The 13,373-nt window shown below is 40.0% G+C and overlaps 3 protein-coding genes across 3 annotated transcripts in view; 2 read left to right on the forward strand and 1 right to left on the reverse strand.

Moving 5' to 3' along the window:
• Window positions 1–679: 679 nt before the first annotated feature.
• Window positions 680–1,812, reverse strand: LOC145500825 (uncharacterized). The gene has a single exon (XM_081480363.1). It carries the CDS (start codon window positions 1,789–1,791, stop codon window positions 778–780), a length of 1,014 nt encoding a protein of 337 aa, XP_081336489.1. The 5' UTR covers window positions 1,792–1,812; the 3' UTR covers window positions 680–777.
• Window positions 1,813–1,821: 9 nt separating this feature from the next.
• LOC145500794 (uncharacterized) lies at window positions 1,822–2,889 on the forward strand. The gene has a single exon (XM_081480331.1). It carries the CDS (start codon window positions 1,867–1,869, stop codon window positions 2,887–2,889), a length of 1,023 nt encoding a protein of 340 aa, XP_081336457.1. The 5' UTR covers window positions 1,822–1,866.
• Window positions 2,890–6,493: 3,604 nt separating this feature from the next.
• The window catches only part of LOC145500771 (gamma-aminobutyric acid type B receptor subunit 2-like), a 32,185-nt gene continuing 25,305 nt past the window's right edge, over window positions 6,494–13,373 (forward strand). The window contains exon 1 of the mRNA XM_081480309.1: window positions 6,494–6,958. The gene's annotated coding sequence lies outside the window, so the exon portion shown is untranslated. The remainder of the gene's footprint in view (window positions 6,959–13,373) is intronic.

Genomic DNA, 13,373 nt, shown 5'->3' on the forward strand with positions numbered 1-13,373 from the left:
GTTACAGCCGCCCACCCCGAAAAAAGAAATTGGAGAGAGCGGCTCCCTACTTATTTTGCTTTCGCGGTGTTTGTGCGATTAATTGGACAGCTGAAAAGTTTATAACGTCCGGTCCTTTCGCGCTACGGCGTTTTAATTTCAAACTCTTGCCTCTTGCAGTATAAATTTGTTTTCAAATGATTTAGTTTGACAAGAGTACAAACACGGAGTATTTGAGAGGTAGTCAGTTGACATAACGGTCTAATTAAACAGAAATATGGTTAGCATTTAATTGCACCAAGAAAAACGTTGTCAACGTTTTGAACACTATTTTCAGATGGAAAAGGAAATTCTTTTCGGCATTTCAAATTATTTGCATAAGTTTGCTAAGTTAATCGTGTTATTGTATATCATATTTGCTGATCTAGGTCTGGTGACAATTTTTTCTGAAGACACTTCGACAAAAGTAACCTATAGTGTATGGAAATTCAAACTTACACTAAAAAGATATTCAGCAGCAACTTCGTATGTTCTATCTTTCTCATATCATCTGTTTTTAAAACATTTGACAATAAAAATAAACGGTAAAAGTTTGCGACGTTTCGACCGCTCTTCGGTCATTATCAAGCAAGATGTAAGAAGTAAAATTTGCACAGATGTATATAGCTACAAAGAGGTAAGAATGTCTGAAAATTATTAATGAAGTAAAAATATGTAAAAAGTATGTAAAAGAATTTACAAAGTAGTGCTTAGAACAATAAAAAACATGTAAAACTAATTAATAATAAAAAAAAAAGATTATTTAAAAACTTTTGCACGAATAGAGTCAGATTGTACATTGAGACTTGGTCTCAGTTCATGAATAAAAAACATTTCAAAAATAAGACAGTCAAACTTGGTTGTACATTTCTTTAAAATCGAAAAGTTATTAGTAAGATCTTTAGGGGCCAAAGAATGTTCCTCGCGAAAATGTTTTCCAATTGATGACGATGGGTTTTTGTGCTCATCGACGCGTTGGTGCAAGTGCGGGCGCGTAAAACCAACATAACCTGCATCGCACAGGTCACATTTAAAATGGTACACAAGGGACTGTTGGTTAACGACTGGCGGCTTGACTTCACGTGATTTCAGGTCTCGCTCAATCTTGTGGCTGATGAAAACAGGTTGGATGGTGGTGTTTGTTTTCGTGCTAAGATCTTTCAGTTGCGTGCGAAGAAAATCAGCTGAAGCTTGGTCTTTGAATGGTGGGACAATTCGAACGGGCTCTGAACTGTTGTTGTCAGTCGGTGAAGGAACAGGTTGCTCAGAAACTTTGATGGCAATAAAACGTGTTATGGTTGAATTAATTAAGTCATCTGGGTATTCAAGACGGGAGAACAACAACTTGAGACGATCGCATTCTTCGGAGAAGTAGGTCCAGTTAGAAGAAAGTCGAAACGCACGATCTAGCATAGTTTTCAGTAGGCCGCGTTTATAACGATCGTCAACATGACTCTTGTAGTGTAACAAGAGACCAGAGTTTGTGGGCTTCACATAAACCTTTGTCTCAACGTGATTGGATTTGTCGAGCAATTGCGTTCCAAGGAAAGGAAGCATGCGGTCATTTTCTATCTCCATTGTGAACTTAATAGAGGAGTGGCAATCGTTCAGAGTCTCCAGAAAGTTGTTGGCTGATGCTTGGTTAGGCATGATGGTCAGTGTGTCGTCGACATACCTTCTGTAGTAGCTGGGCATCTTTCCTTCACGATCCAGGGTTTCCTCAGTGCTACACATAAAGACATTGGCGAGCAGGGGTCCAAGCGGGGAGCCCATGGCGACACCGTCGATCTGTTCATAAAGTTGACCGTTAAATAGGAAAAGTTGATCTTTTGTTGCCCCTTCTAGGAGATGGATTATGTCCTGTTTGCTGAGATTAAGGTGGTGCGTTTGATTAAACCAGTCATTAGCACTGAGGAAACCCTGGATCGAGAAGGAAAGATGCCCAGCTACTACAGAAGGTATGTCGACGACACACTGACCATCATGCCTAACCAAGCATCAGCCAACAACTTTCTGGAGACTCTGAACGATTGCCACTCCTCTATTAAGTTCACAATGGAGATAGAAAATGACCGCATGCTTCCTTTCCTTGGAACGCAATTGCTCGACAAATCCAATCACGTTGAGACAAAGGTTTATGTGAAGCCCACAAACTCTGGTCTCTTGTTACACTACAAGAGTCATGTTGACGATCGTTATAAACGCGGCCTACTGAAAACTATGCTGGATCGTGCGTTTCGACTTTCTTCTAACTGGACCTACTTCTCCGAAGAATGCGATCGTCTCAAGTTGTTGTTCTCCCGTCTTGAATACCCAGATGACTTAATTAATTCAACCATAACACGTTTTATTGCCATCAAAGTTTCTGAGCAACCTGTTCCTTCACAGACTGACAACAACAGTCCAGAGCCCGTTCGGATTGTCCCACCATTCAAAGACCAAGCTTCAGCTGATTTTCTTCGCACGCAACTGAAAGATCTTAGCACGAAAACAAACACCACCATCCAACCTGTTTTCATCAGCCACAAGATTGAGCGAGACCTGAAATCACGTGAAGTCAAGCCGCCAGTCGTTAACCAACAGTCCCTTGTGTACCATTTTAAATGTGACCTGTGCGATGCAGGTTATGTTGGTTTTACGCGCCCGCACTTGCACCAACGCGTCGATGAGCACAAAAACCCATCGTCATCAATTGGAAAACATTTTCGCGAGGAACATTCTTTGGCCCCTAAAGATCTTACTAATAACTTTTCGATTTTAAAGAAATGTACAACCAAGTTTGACTGTCTAATTTTTGAAATGTTTTTTATTCGTGAACTGAGAAGTCTCAATGTACAATCTGACTCTGTTCGTGCAAAAGTTTTTAAATAATCTTTTTTTTATTATTATTAATTAGTTTTACATGTTTTTTATTGTTCTAAGCACTACTTTGTAAATTCTTTTACATACTTTTTACATATTTTTACTTCATTAATAATTTTCACACATTCTAACCTCTTTGTAGCTATATATATCTATGCAAATTTTACTTCTTACATCTTGCTTGATAATGACCGAAGAGCGGTCGAAACGCCGTAAACTTTTACCGTTTATTTTTATTGTCAAATGTTTTAAAAAAAACCCTTACTGATAAGCATCTGTTTTTAGAGGTATATACTTTGGGGAAAATGCATTCTCGTTTAAACATTATAAATAATTAAACGAGAAAAAAAAGGCAACAGCGGACTTTTTCCGTGCTTACATAGCCCCAACTAAACACTCGAGGAGTTGTGAGAATTCGAGACAGTTATGCTTCTCGGTTTTCCTCGGCTCTACATTATTCCAACCCTAAGCCCCCACCCCCTCGTGTTCAGACGAGACTGTGTAAACAAGGAAACGGTCCTCTGTTGCTTAAGGTAAAGGTAAGGTAAAGGTAAAATCTTTATTTAGACACTGTATTTCCTTCAGGACTTAACAATATTGAATTAAATTAGTCTAACTACCTAACTAATAAATCACTAATAACTACGATAAGAGAAATGATAAAAAACCTGCCTGGGAGGCCGTGTATAAAAGCAAAATAAAACTTATATAAGACGACCATCAAAATCATAATTCTTCAACTTAGATTCAAATTCATCAAGAGACGGTGACTGACGAATATCCAAGCGTAAATTCCACAATACAGCTCCGCTGTAGGACAGACTTCTATTACAATAATTAGTGCGGGGCTGTGGAATGGCAGGCGAACAGTCACTATCTCTTAAGTTATAGGTTAAGGTATCCGAACGAAGACAAAGTGCGTACTAAGATAGTCCGGAACCATATTATTTACAATCTTATACATCATTATTGATTTATCAACAAGGCGTTGACGGTCTAGTTTAACCCAGTTTACCATTCGCAACAATTCATCAGTACTACGATCGTAATTTCAAAAAGTTATGACACGTGCAGCACGATTTTATAATTTTTGTAGCTTTTGAGAAAGACTCTTAGAACAGCATCCCCACACCGAGCTGCAGTAATTGAGATGCGATTGGACTAATGAATTGTAGATGGAAAGTAGAGTCTTATATGGGACCGAATACCTAATACGTTTAATGGCCCTAATACCAGAAGCAATCTTTTTAGAAAGCTCGTTGATATGACACTCCCAAGTAAGATTTTCATCAATGTGTACACCTAAGGATTTTACAGTCCAGACTTGCTTTATCGGAAACTGGTTAATTGTGGCAGTGGGATTCGCTGTAGAATTTAATAACCTTTGCTTAGAACCAATCAGTAGGAATTCTGTCTTTGTCATATTTAAAGTTAGTTTGTTGGCCGCAAGCCACACACGAGTTCTCTCCAAATCAAGATTAATACAATTATTCATTTCATCAACATCACTACCAGCAAAAGTAATACTAGTATCATCGGCGTACATCCTTGGTTGGGAATGCTAGAGACAATTAGGCAGATCATTTACATATAATAGAAATAGAAGGGGCCCAAGAATCGTTCCCTGTGGAACACCACAGCGAAGGAACATCTTAGACGATTTCTTCCCTTTACTTAACACGTTTGGGTTCGGTCCTTTAAATAAGAGTACAACCATTGATTTGTGGAACTCTGAATACCATAAGCTTGTAATTTCGAAAGAAGAATAGTATGGTTCACAGTATCGAAGGCCCTCTTAAGATCTAAAAATACAACGGCATTAATGAAACCACGATCGCTGTTTAAAGACCAGTTATCAGTCGCTTTAATCAAAGCGGTGGCCTCATGGTTAGTGCGCTCGTCTCCGGATCGAGCGGTCCGGGTTCTAGCCCTGGACGGGGACATTGTGTTGTGTTCTTGGGCACTGAGACACTTTACTCTCACAGTGCCTCTCTCCACCCAGGTGTATAAATGGGTACCGGCGAACTTAATGCTGGAGGAAACCCTGCGATGGACTAGCATCCCATCCAGGGGGAGTTGAAATACTCCTAGTCGCTTCATGCTACAGAAACCGGGATAAGCTCCGGCCTGATGCGCCACTTGGCTCGTATGCAGCCGTTATCTAACTTTACCTTAATCAAAGCAGTAACTGTAGAATGAAGCGAGCGGAAACCAGATTGGTCTCTACTGAGAAGATCATTGTCGTTTAGAAATGATACAACTGATCATGAATAATCCGCTCGAAAACCTTGGCCACAACCGGGATAATCGATATCGGTCGATAATTAGAAGGATCACTCCTACTTCCAACTGTCTTAAAAAGAAGCGTGATTCTTGCACTCCTCCATTCGTCGGGAAAAATGCCGCTGTCGATCGATTGATTGAATATCAGAGCGACTGACCCAGCGATTAAATCTGGACATTCCCTTAGCAGTCTGGCTTACACAGAATCAAGACCTGTCGCCTTTCTCTTGCATAAGTTATTTAGGTGGGACAAAACGTGCAATTGAGTTACCAGTTACACGCTGGAAACTAAAACAACTGCTGGTTTGGTCAACAAAATCATCGAAGGAGGTGCCCACTTCTTCTATATCCCTGGACAGTTCGGGACCGATTTCTGCGAAAAATTTATTAAAAACCTTTGCGATCTCGGTTGAATTAGTTATTCTCCCTCCATTGAGCTCATAACAAGCTCATTAATTGCAGCTTTACCCGATTTGCGAAGTGTCACCTCATTGATAGTTTCCCATGTCTCGCAGGAATTTCCATTGTAAGTTTCAAAGGTTTTATAACAGTAGGACTTTTTTACAGTCTTGATAGCATTGTACACTTCATTAGGCAACTTCTTAAAATTAATCCAATCACTTGGATCGCCTGTCCGCAAAGCCTTGATTTTAAGACGATCTCTCCGATACAACAAATTCTTAAGCCCCGCAGGGGTAATCCATGGACTTTTAGAGGCACGAACGTGTTTAGTGCTTTCATTACCTTCATGTTCCATTTCATTTTGTTTTCATTATCCATTTCTCTACGACTGTACCTATTATTTATCATTCCTGAGTTTTAACAAATCGAAATATTACGGCAATATTTCATTGCGTTTTTAAGACAATGTTCAAAGTCCCATCAAAAAACAAAAAACGTAACAAGCTAGGTAAAGACAGGTTACTTTCGAGTGTCAAAAGAGGGTCTGGATGGGGGAGGGAGTGCAAATGTCAGTTGTCTGTTAAAATTTTGTCTATTTGTCAGTTGTCAGTTGAAGTTTCGGCCATTTGTCAGTTGTCTGTTAAGTGGCTGCTAATAATTCACTGAAGACCTAAAACCCCTCCAACATCACTTTTTTAGACGAACGGAATTAAAATTCCATTCGTCTTAAAATTCCGAAAATTTCGAAACGGTGACAAAGGGTACGGAAATTTCTAGGGAAATTTCCAGAAAATCCGGAAATTGTCGAACTTTTGAAAAGCGGACCATTCAACTGAAAATTCCGGGAATTTAAAATAGCAGCAGACCTGTCGATTATCATGTATTAAACAGATAGTTGCAGGATCAAATTGTAAATGATTAATATTAGCAGACTTAATAGAAAACTTAAAGTAAAAAATATTTCAATGAATTTCAAACGAATATCGAGGGCAAAAACCTTTGGTCTGGTGTTAGTTAATCTGTCTACAAATGCCAGTTGTTTGTTTAACTTTCGGGTATTTGTCGGTTGTTAGTTATTTTTTGCCATTTGTCAGTTTTCAGGCCCCCCTCAAAATCGTGCAGGCTCCTTTTTGGCAGATGTTGAGTATTCTAATAATTGGTGAATTTTAATTAAAAGTCTTTCTTTAGTTTATTTTTTGCTATTTGTCATTTGTCAGTTAACCCCGTCCAGAACCTGTCAAAATCGTGCAGGTTCCTTTGTGGCAGATGTTGAGTATTCTAATTGGTGAATTAAGTCTTCCTTTAGTCTATTAGCGACTGACACAGCTTCAGTCAAACTAGAACGAACGAAGACTAACTCAGTATCAACTTGCCCTCTGACATTGATTATAAGGTACAGTAGACTATTTCACATATATCTCAGATAACTCTTCCCTCTTCCCTTAGTATTTGTCCCGGCTTAGACGTCAACGCTTACTTTGGGCTATCCCAGCGTCACTTGGCACTCACCTACATTTTTACTCCTTAACTCAGACAGACTTTCAAAGTCAGAAAATAATCTGAGCAAAATAACTGCAATTTTTAAAGTTCGCTGACGGAGAGGGACATTAGGCTTTGCGGTGTTGATCCTTTCTAATGCGATGATGCAAGGTGAATAAATTCCCAACTTGCGGTGTTGCGGTGATCTCAAACTCTTCGGTGTGCGATGTTTGTGTTTTTCACGCTACGGTGTTCGGTGAGATGAAATTATCTGCGGTGCTGCGGTTTCTTGTTTGACCTTTTTTAGACCAAAATTTAGCATGTGCTTATTTTGTGGAAAATTGTTGAGATATAAAAGCACTATGTCCTTATTTAGTAGTATCATGTTTAGTCTTAGTTCTAGTTTTACACCTTAATTGTAGTCTTCAGTTTTTAGCTTTTATTACTGCTGTATTTTAGAAATTTAATGTATATTTTAGACTTTTATTCTTTAAAGGGCACTTCTAGAAACAGCCTCTAGGTGATTGGAGGCTTCCCATTTATTATTTATTTATAAGAGGGAACGTTTAAATCATGGGGCTAAAAATATATGTTGCGGTGACGGTATATCGTGAACTTTTCTTGCGGTGATGCAGTGTTCGTTAATTTCTTTTTCTGTTTTTTTTTTTTTTGTTTCTGTTTCTCTTTTTTTGTTTTTTTGTTGTTTTTTTTTGCGGTGTTCTGGTGTTCAGAGCATGAGTTTCGAGCATACAATTAATTAACAGTTAGATTATACGCTCGGAATTTCTATGAGGTGACAGTTGAATTCTAAGTAACTTTCTTTTAAATTAGCGATTTCCAATTGTTGCTATATAAATTATGCAGTATTTAACTTCACGCTGACCAAAATTGCGCGCGGATTGACTTGTTGTTGGAAAACTCGCAGCTGTTTACCGGCGCTAACAGTTAATTTTCAAAATATTAAGGTTTTTTAATCTGAGTTGCATGACGATCAATGTCCTTTTGGGGGGTTGAATTATCCAGTGATATTTCTTAATCCTCAAAACATCGGAGAAACAAGAAAGCATTGCCACGACAATGTGAAGATGTCCAGCCACAGCGCGCTAATTAACAATTAGACTACGAACCCGAGTTTTCAATAAGTGAAACGAGACGTAGCCGAGTTGACTTTCGCTCATAGAAAACGATGGTGAGTGGTCTAATTGTTTTAGTAGACACTATAAAGGGTTAAGGACGTACGTTCGAAAATTTTCCACTCATCAGATTTTTTTTAAAATTTTTCTGAGTTACTTGTGTCAGAAATGCAAAACTTGGGCGCCACCGACTTCGTTTCAGAGATAAAGCGCGTGGAAAACTACTCTGATTTTGAAAAATTTGCGCATGTAATTCAACGTGGTCCGCAGGGTTTATAATTAAAAATATCGAAGCTGACTCGACGGAGGCAAACGATCTTAGTCATATTTTGTAGAAGTGGGTCTGTTGCGTAAATAGTTCGTAACGTTGCCAACGTTACGTTTTCACAAAACTTAACCCTTCAAGAGGCATTTAAAACTACCGCGCGGGTACACGAAGAGCTGAAAAGAACGGGATTCGATGGTGCATTCTGCAAAAAATTCAGACTTCTAATCAATCGATTTTCTTTATTTTTTTCGCTAAACGTAGAAAATCGGTAGAGGAAATGATCCACCAAAAGAAAAATAGGGGTCAGCGAACGTCCACGATCGTTAAATTCGAGCAAAGCCATAGCAATGGCCATCTGCCCTATCATTATTCATTTTATTACTTAGCGCGCGTTCGATGCATGACCTTGCGTTTGAATTTGAGTGCGCAAGATGCGCATAAACAATTAGCGCGAACGTTCTTAAAGCACAAAACCTACAATTTTGAGTATTTTTGAGCCTAAGAAAAAGAATAGTTTCCAGTTTCGATCAAGAGCAGCGTGCGCTCGATCGTTAATGAATCATTAACATTCATTTTTTCTTTATTTTGAAAAACAAATAGATTCCATGTTGCCATGCGTCTGGTCATTAATAAAACAGTTTTCTGTCTTTTTTTGTTGTTGTTTTTTTTGAGACTTGTAGGACTCGGTGCGATTTTTCAGGCTTAGAACTGTACTGTTTTGAACGGCTGGGCTATTATTTTAAGGTAACTCTCCACTGTGTCTTCCATTGTGTTTAGTCATAAATGAAGGTTGCATTGTCCTGTTGCATAGCAACAAACTTGACCCACTTTTTACCATCAATTGCATCTATCTTAAAAATAGGTCCACAATGCGAACTTGTGTGGGATTTCAGTCAAATAAGAGTTGATGCGCTATGGATAAATTAGAGAAATTGTAGCTTTACAGTGAATATTTACACATTTTGTCGTTTTGTAGTGATGAACGTCGAGTAAAGGTACCGTAGAGTCCTAGTTATAAGATCCTAAGCTGCAGACGAGAAAACGGTTACATGAGAAACATGTTTGGACTTTAGTTTCCAGGAAATTCGCTCCCTTAGGGTACGGTTACACGGAGCTCTTTACCGTGGTAACTAGGGACTTTAAGATACGCTACGGTAAGGTGCTACTACGGCTACTTTGGCCGTGAGGGACTAGGCTGACAAAGGTGTTTTACCCGCCAAACTCAAATGATTTAATAGGGACTTTAAGATACGCTACGGCGAGGTGCTACTACGGCTACTTTGGCCGTGAGGGACTAGGCTGACAACGGTGTTTTACCCGCCAAACTCAAATGATTAAGATTTTGCTGTACGGCAACGGTATGTGCAGTCTCTACGTGTCTTTACAAAAATGACTACTTTCAAGGAAACCAGAGATTATTCTACTTTCATACGAAATAGGCTTGATTAATGACAATGATTTCCTTCTCCTGTATCCGTCTTACATCTCCCAGAACTCAGATTTGCCTTTTCGAACTTGATAGAACCGCCTGTAATTCCAACCACAAAACAAAATATAAACTCTGATATAAAAAAAGTTCGATTTCAAGACGGACAGGTTGTTCGCACGACGATTACGTGATAAGCCCGAAAATACAAAACTTTCGATTATAATAAGATACATTTTGAACAGATAAGATACATTTTGCTACGTTCGCTTGGACGACAGAGTGAACGACTTGCGAACAACTACATCAGTTCGATAAGTACTGTCAGACGAATACGCCAACAACTTTGGTTCAACCACCGCTGCAAAGACTTAAACTTAAGTCTCCGTTGAACACACAAGAGGCCATCCAGATCGTCAAATCCACCTGCAGACGTCTGGTCAAAGCGCGGATAAACGACTGTCACAGAAGACTCAACTACTACAACAATAAACTACAACAACAACTTGACAAACTTAAACAACTGTTACCGACTAACTTACTTGACACTGATATGACAATCGCCGACAGGCGAGCCGACAAAACCACAGACCGCGTTCGTACTGAACAAGAACGAAAACTGACGACACTTCAACGCAATAAAGACAGAAAACGACCGAAAACTGACGATAACTGGGTAAGGAATATTTCTTCCCGTCCCTTAGACAAAACCGAGACTCACGTACTGTCCTACGGACTAAAACACTCAGTGACGCCTAAACGGATACCGACCGAGTCTATTGTATCTAGTGTTGAGGCGGTTCTGTCTCGTCAACGAGACTTATCAGAATCTGCCAAGGATAACATCAGAAGCAGAATTGCTTCCACAGTACAATCAGCCTCTATACCTGACAATAACTTGACAAAAGACGAACAACAAGCACTGAAACGACTGAAAAACGACAACAACATTGTCATACTACCAGCCGACAGAGGACGTGTCACTGTTGTTATGGACAAGACTGACTACTTTGACAAATTGGACGCACTTGTTAACGACAAACAAACTTACGAAGAACTTAAACGCGACCTGACGCCAGCACTTCAACGTAAACTTAACAGCAAAATACTTACGCTCAAAAAGACTGACGCTATTGACACTCAACGCTACTATCGACTGAGGTGCTCAGTACCTCAACCACCGAAACTTTACGGACTACCGAAACTGCACAAGCCTGGTATACTGATGCGACCTATACTGTCATTCTGTGGGTCCCCTACGTATCAACTGTCTAAGTACTTGACGACCATACTGCAACCCCTTACTGACAAATCAAGACGCAAACTACAATCTACGCAGAACTTTATTGACGCTATTAAGACAGTACAGATACCCGACGACTACAAACTTGTGTCTTTTGATGTGAAATCACTGTTCACCAGTATTCCACTTCAATTGGCATTACAGTGTACCGAGACCGCTATACAACAATCTACTGCTAAACTACCGTTTCCAACAGAAGACATCATGGACTTACTGAACCTTTGCCTTACATCGACTTACTTTCAGTACAACGGTAAACACTACAAACAGTTGCATGGAACAGCCATGGGGTCGCCTGTTTCTGTCGTTGTCGCAGAAATTGTGATGCAACACGTGGAGGAACGCGCCCTTGCAACTTGCCGACAAACGATACCGCTTTGGTTACGCTACGTTGACGACACCTTTACCGCCGTTCACAAAGACGAAATTGACGATTTTCACGACCACCTAAACGAACAGAACGCCAACATCCAGTTTACTAAAGAGATCGAAGAAAATGGAAAACTTCCTTTTCTAGACTGTTTGGTAAGCCGCGACAAGAACGAACTACGAACGACAGTGTACAGAAAACCGACGCATACCGACAGATTACTTGACGAATCATCCTACAACCCGACTTCACACAAAGCCACGACTATAAAGACTTTGACGAGACGAGCGCAACTAGTTTGTGACACACCGGACAGCTTACGTGACGAAAACAGATACCTTGAACGTGTTTTTCCCAAAAACAACTACAACGCTGACTTTATTAGACGAAACATTTACCGACCTACTGAAGCTGACGCTACGAACAGGAACCCTACACCTGTTACTACAGTGACCATACCTTACATTAAGGGCACTTCTGAGACCATCTCACGGATCCTGCAGCCCTACAACATCCGTGTAACCCACAAACCTACAACTACGTTACGACACTTACTGACTAACGTGAAAGACAGAGACAAGCCTAACAACAGACAGGGAGCAGTTTACAAGATCAAATGCTCCGACTGCCAGGCTTCCTACATTGGTGAGACTGGCAGAAACCTTAACACGACACTGACTGAACATGAACGAGCCACGAGAAATGGTGATGCCAACAATCACATTGCTGTACATCATCAACTGACAAACCACAACATCGACTGGGACTCTACTCAGTGCTTAACCTACAGTACAAACTATTTTCAACGACTGACTCTGGAAAGCTGGTACACTAACCTAGAACAAACGCCTCTTAACAGATGTCAACAACTACCGGCGCCTTACAAACGACTTATCCATGACGGAAACGAAACCGACAAACGGACTTCTAACAGACCGACTTAACAATATACGGACGAAAAACCGACCTATTTGACTAACAATAGACGGATCGAAACCCACCAATGACTGATGACAAACTTTACACAAGTCTTTCAGTCAATACCATCATGGCTATACTGACCAATCACGTTCAACGGACCAGACTTATAACATCATCGACTGACAAACACTATTCACTTGACTCTGAAGATGACTTCCGTTCTGGTTGTCGAAACGTCAGTCACCAACAACAGTTCTTTTCAGAACTACACTCACCCGAACGATCACACTATACGAACTAGTAATAAACAATTATAGCTCAGATTAGAACATACGAAGCTTTCTTATCTACGACTGTTCGGCCCGATACTAATATGACTGAATTGATCATCTTGCGGTAGGTGTTGAAATCGTTCAAATTTTCTGTACAAATGACAAAGAAACAATGATCTTAGAACTGATTTTTATGATTGAGAACATTATCTTCAAACTAGGCTGTTCAAACACTGAAAAAAAGGGTTAAAATGAGAAGTAAACAGCAGGCTTATACTCACGTAGTGAAGAGTACGTGAAACCAGGCACTTTCCCGTAGTAGAAAGCAAGGCTACGGCGGGAAAGCCGTACTGGTACGCGCGTCATGACGTCACCGGAAGTGATCTTTACTATCTGCCGCCGTACTACAGGCTAGCCGTACCATATCTTAAAGTCCCTAATGACCCTTTTACCACGGGAAACTGCATTTAGTGAGTATGACCAATATTTCCGGAGGTAAATTTCCCGTGGTTAATACCCATGGATACATCAAAAAGATCACATGCAGCGCCTTTGACATTTAATGTAGTAAGTTGCATCGGTGTTTTGATGTCCAAGGTATTACGAGCAAATCACGTTTCTCTGTTTGTCATTAAC

Source organism: Orbicella franksi, chromosome 10 (assembly GCF_964199315.1).
Source record: "Orbicella franksi chromosome 10, jaOrbFran1.1, whole genome shotgun sequence".
In the NCBI taxonomy this organism is placed as follows: domain Eukaryota; kingdom Metazoa; phylum Cnidaria; class Anthozoa; order Scleractinia; family Merulinidae; genus Orbicella; species Orbicella franksi.

What these genes read in the sequence shown, in the direction of transcription:
- LOC145500794 (XM_081480331.1), top strand. Translation starts at nt 1,867, where the DNA reads ATGGATTATGTCCTGTTTGCTGAGATTAAGGTGGTGCGTTTGATTAAA.
- LOC145500825 (XM_081480363.1), bottom strand. Translation starts at nt 1,791, where the DNA reads ATGGGCTCCCCGCTTGGACCCCTGCTCGCCAATGTCTTTATGTGTAGC.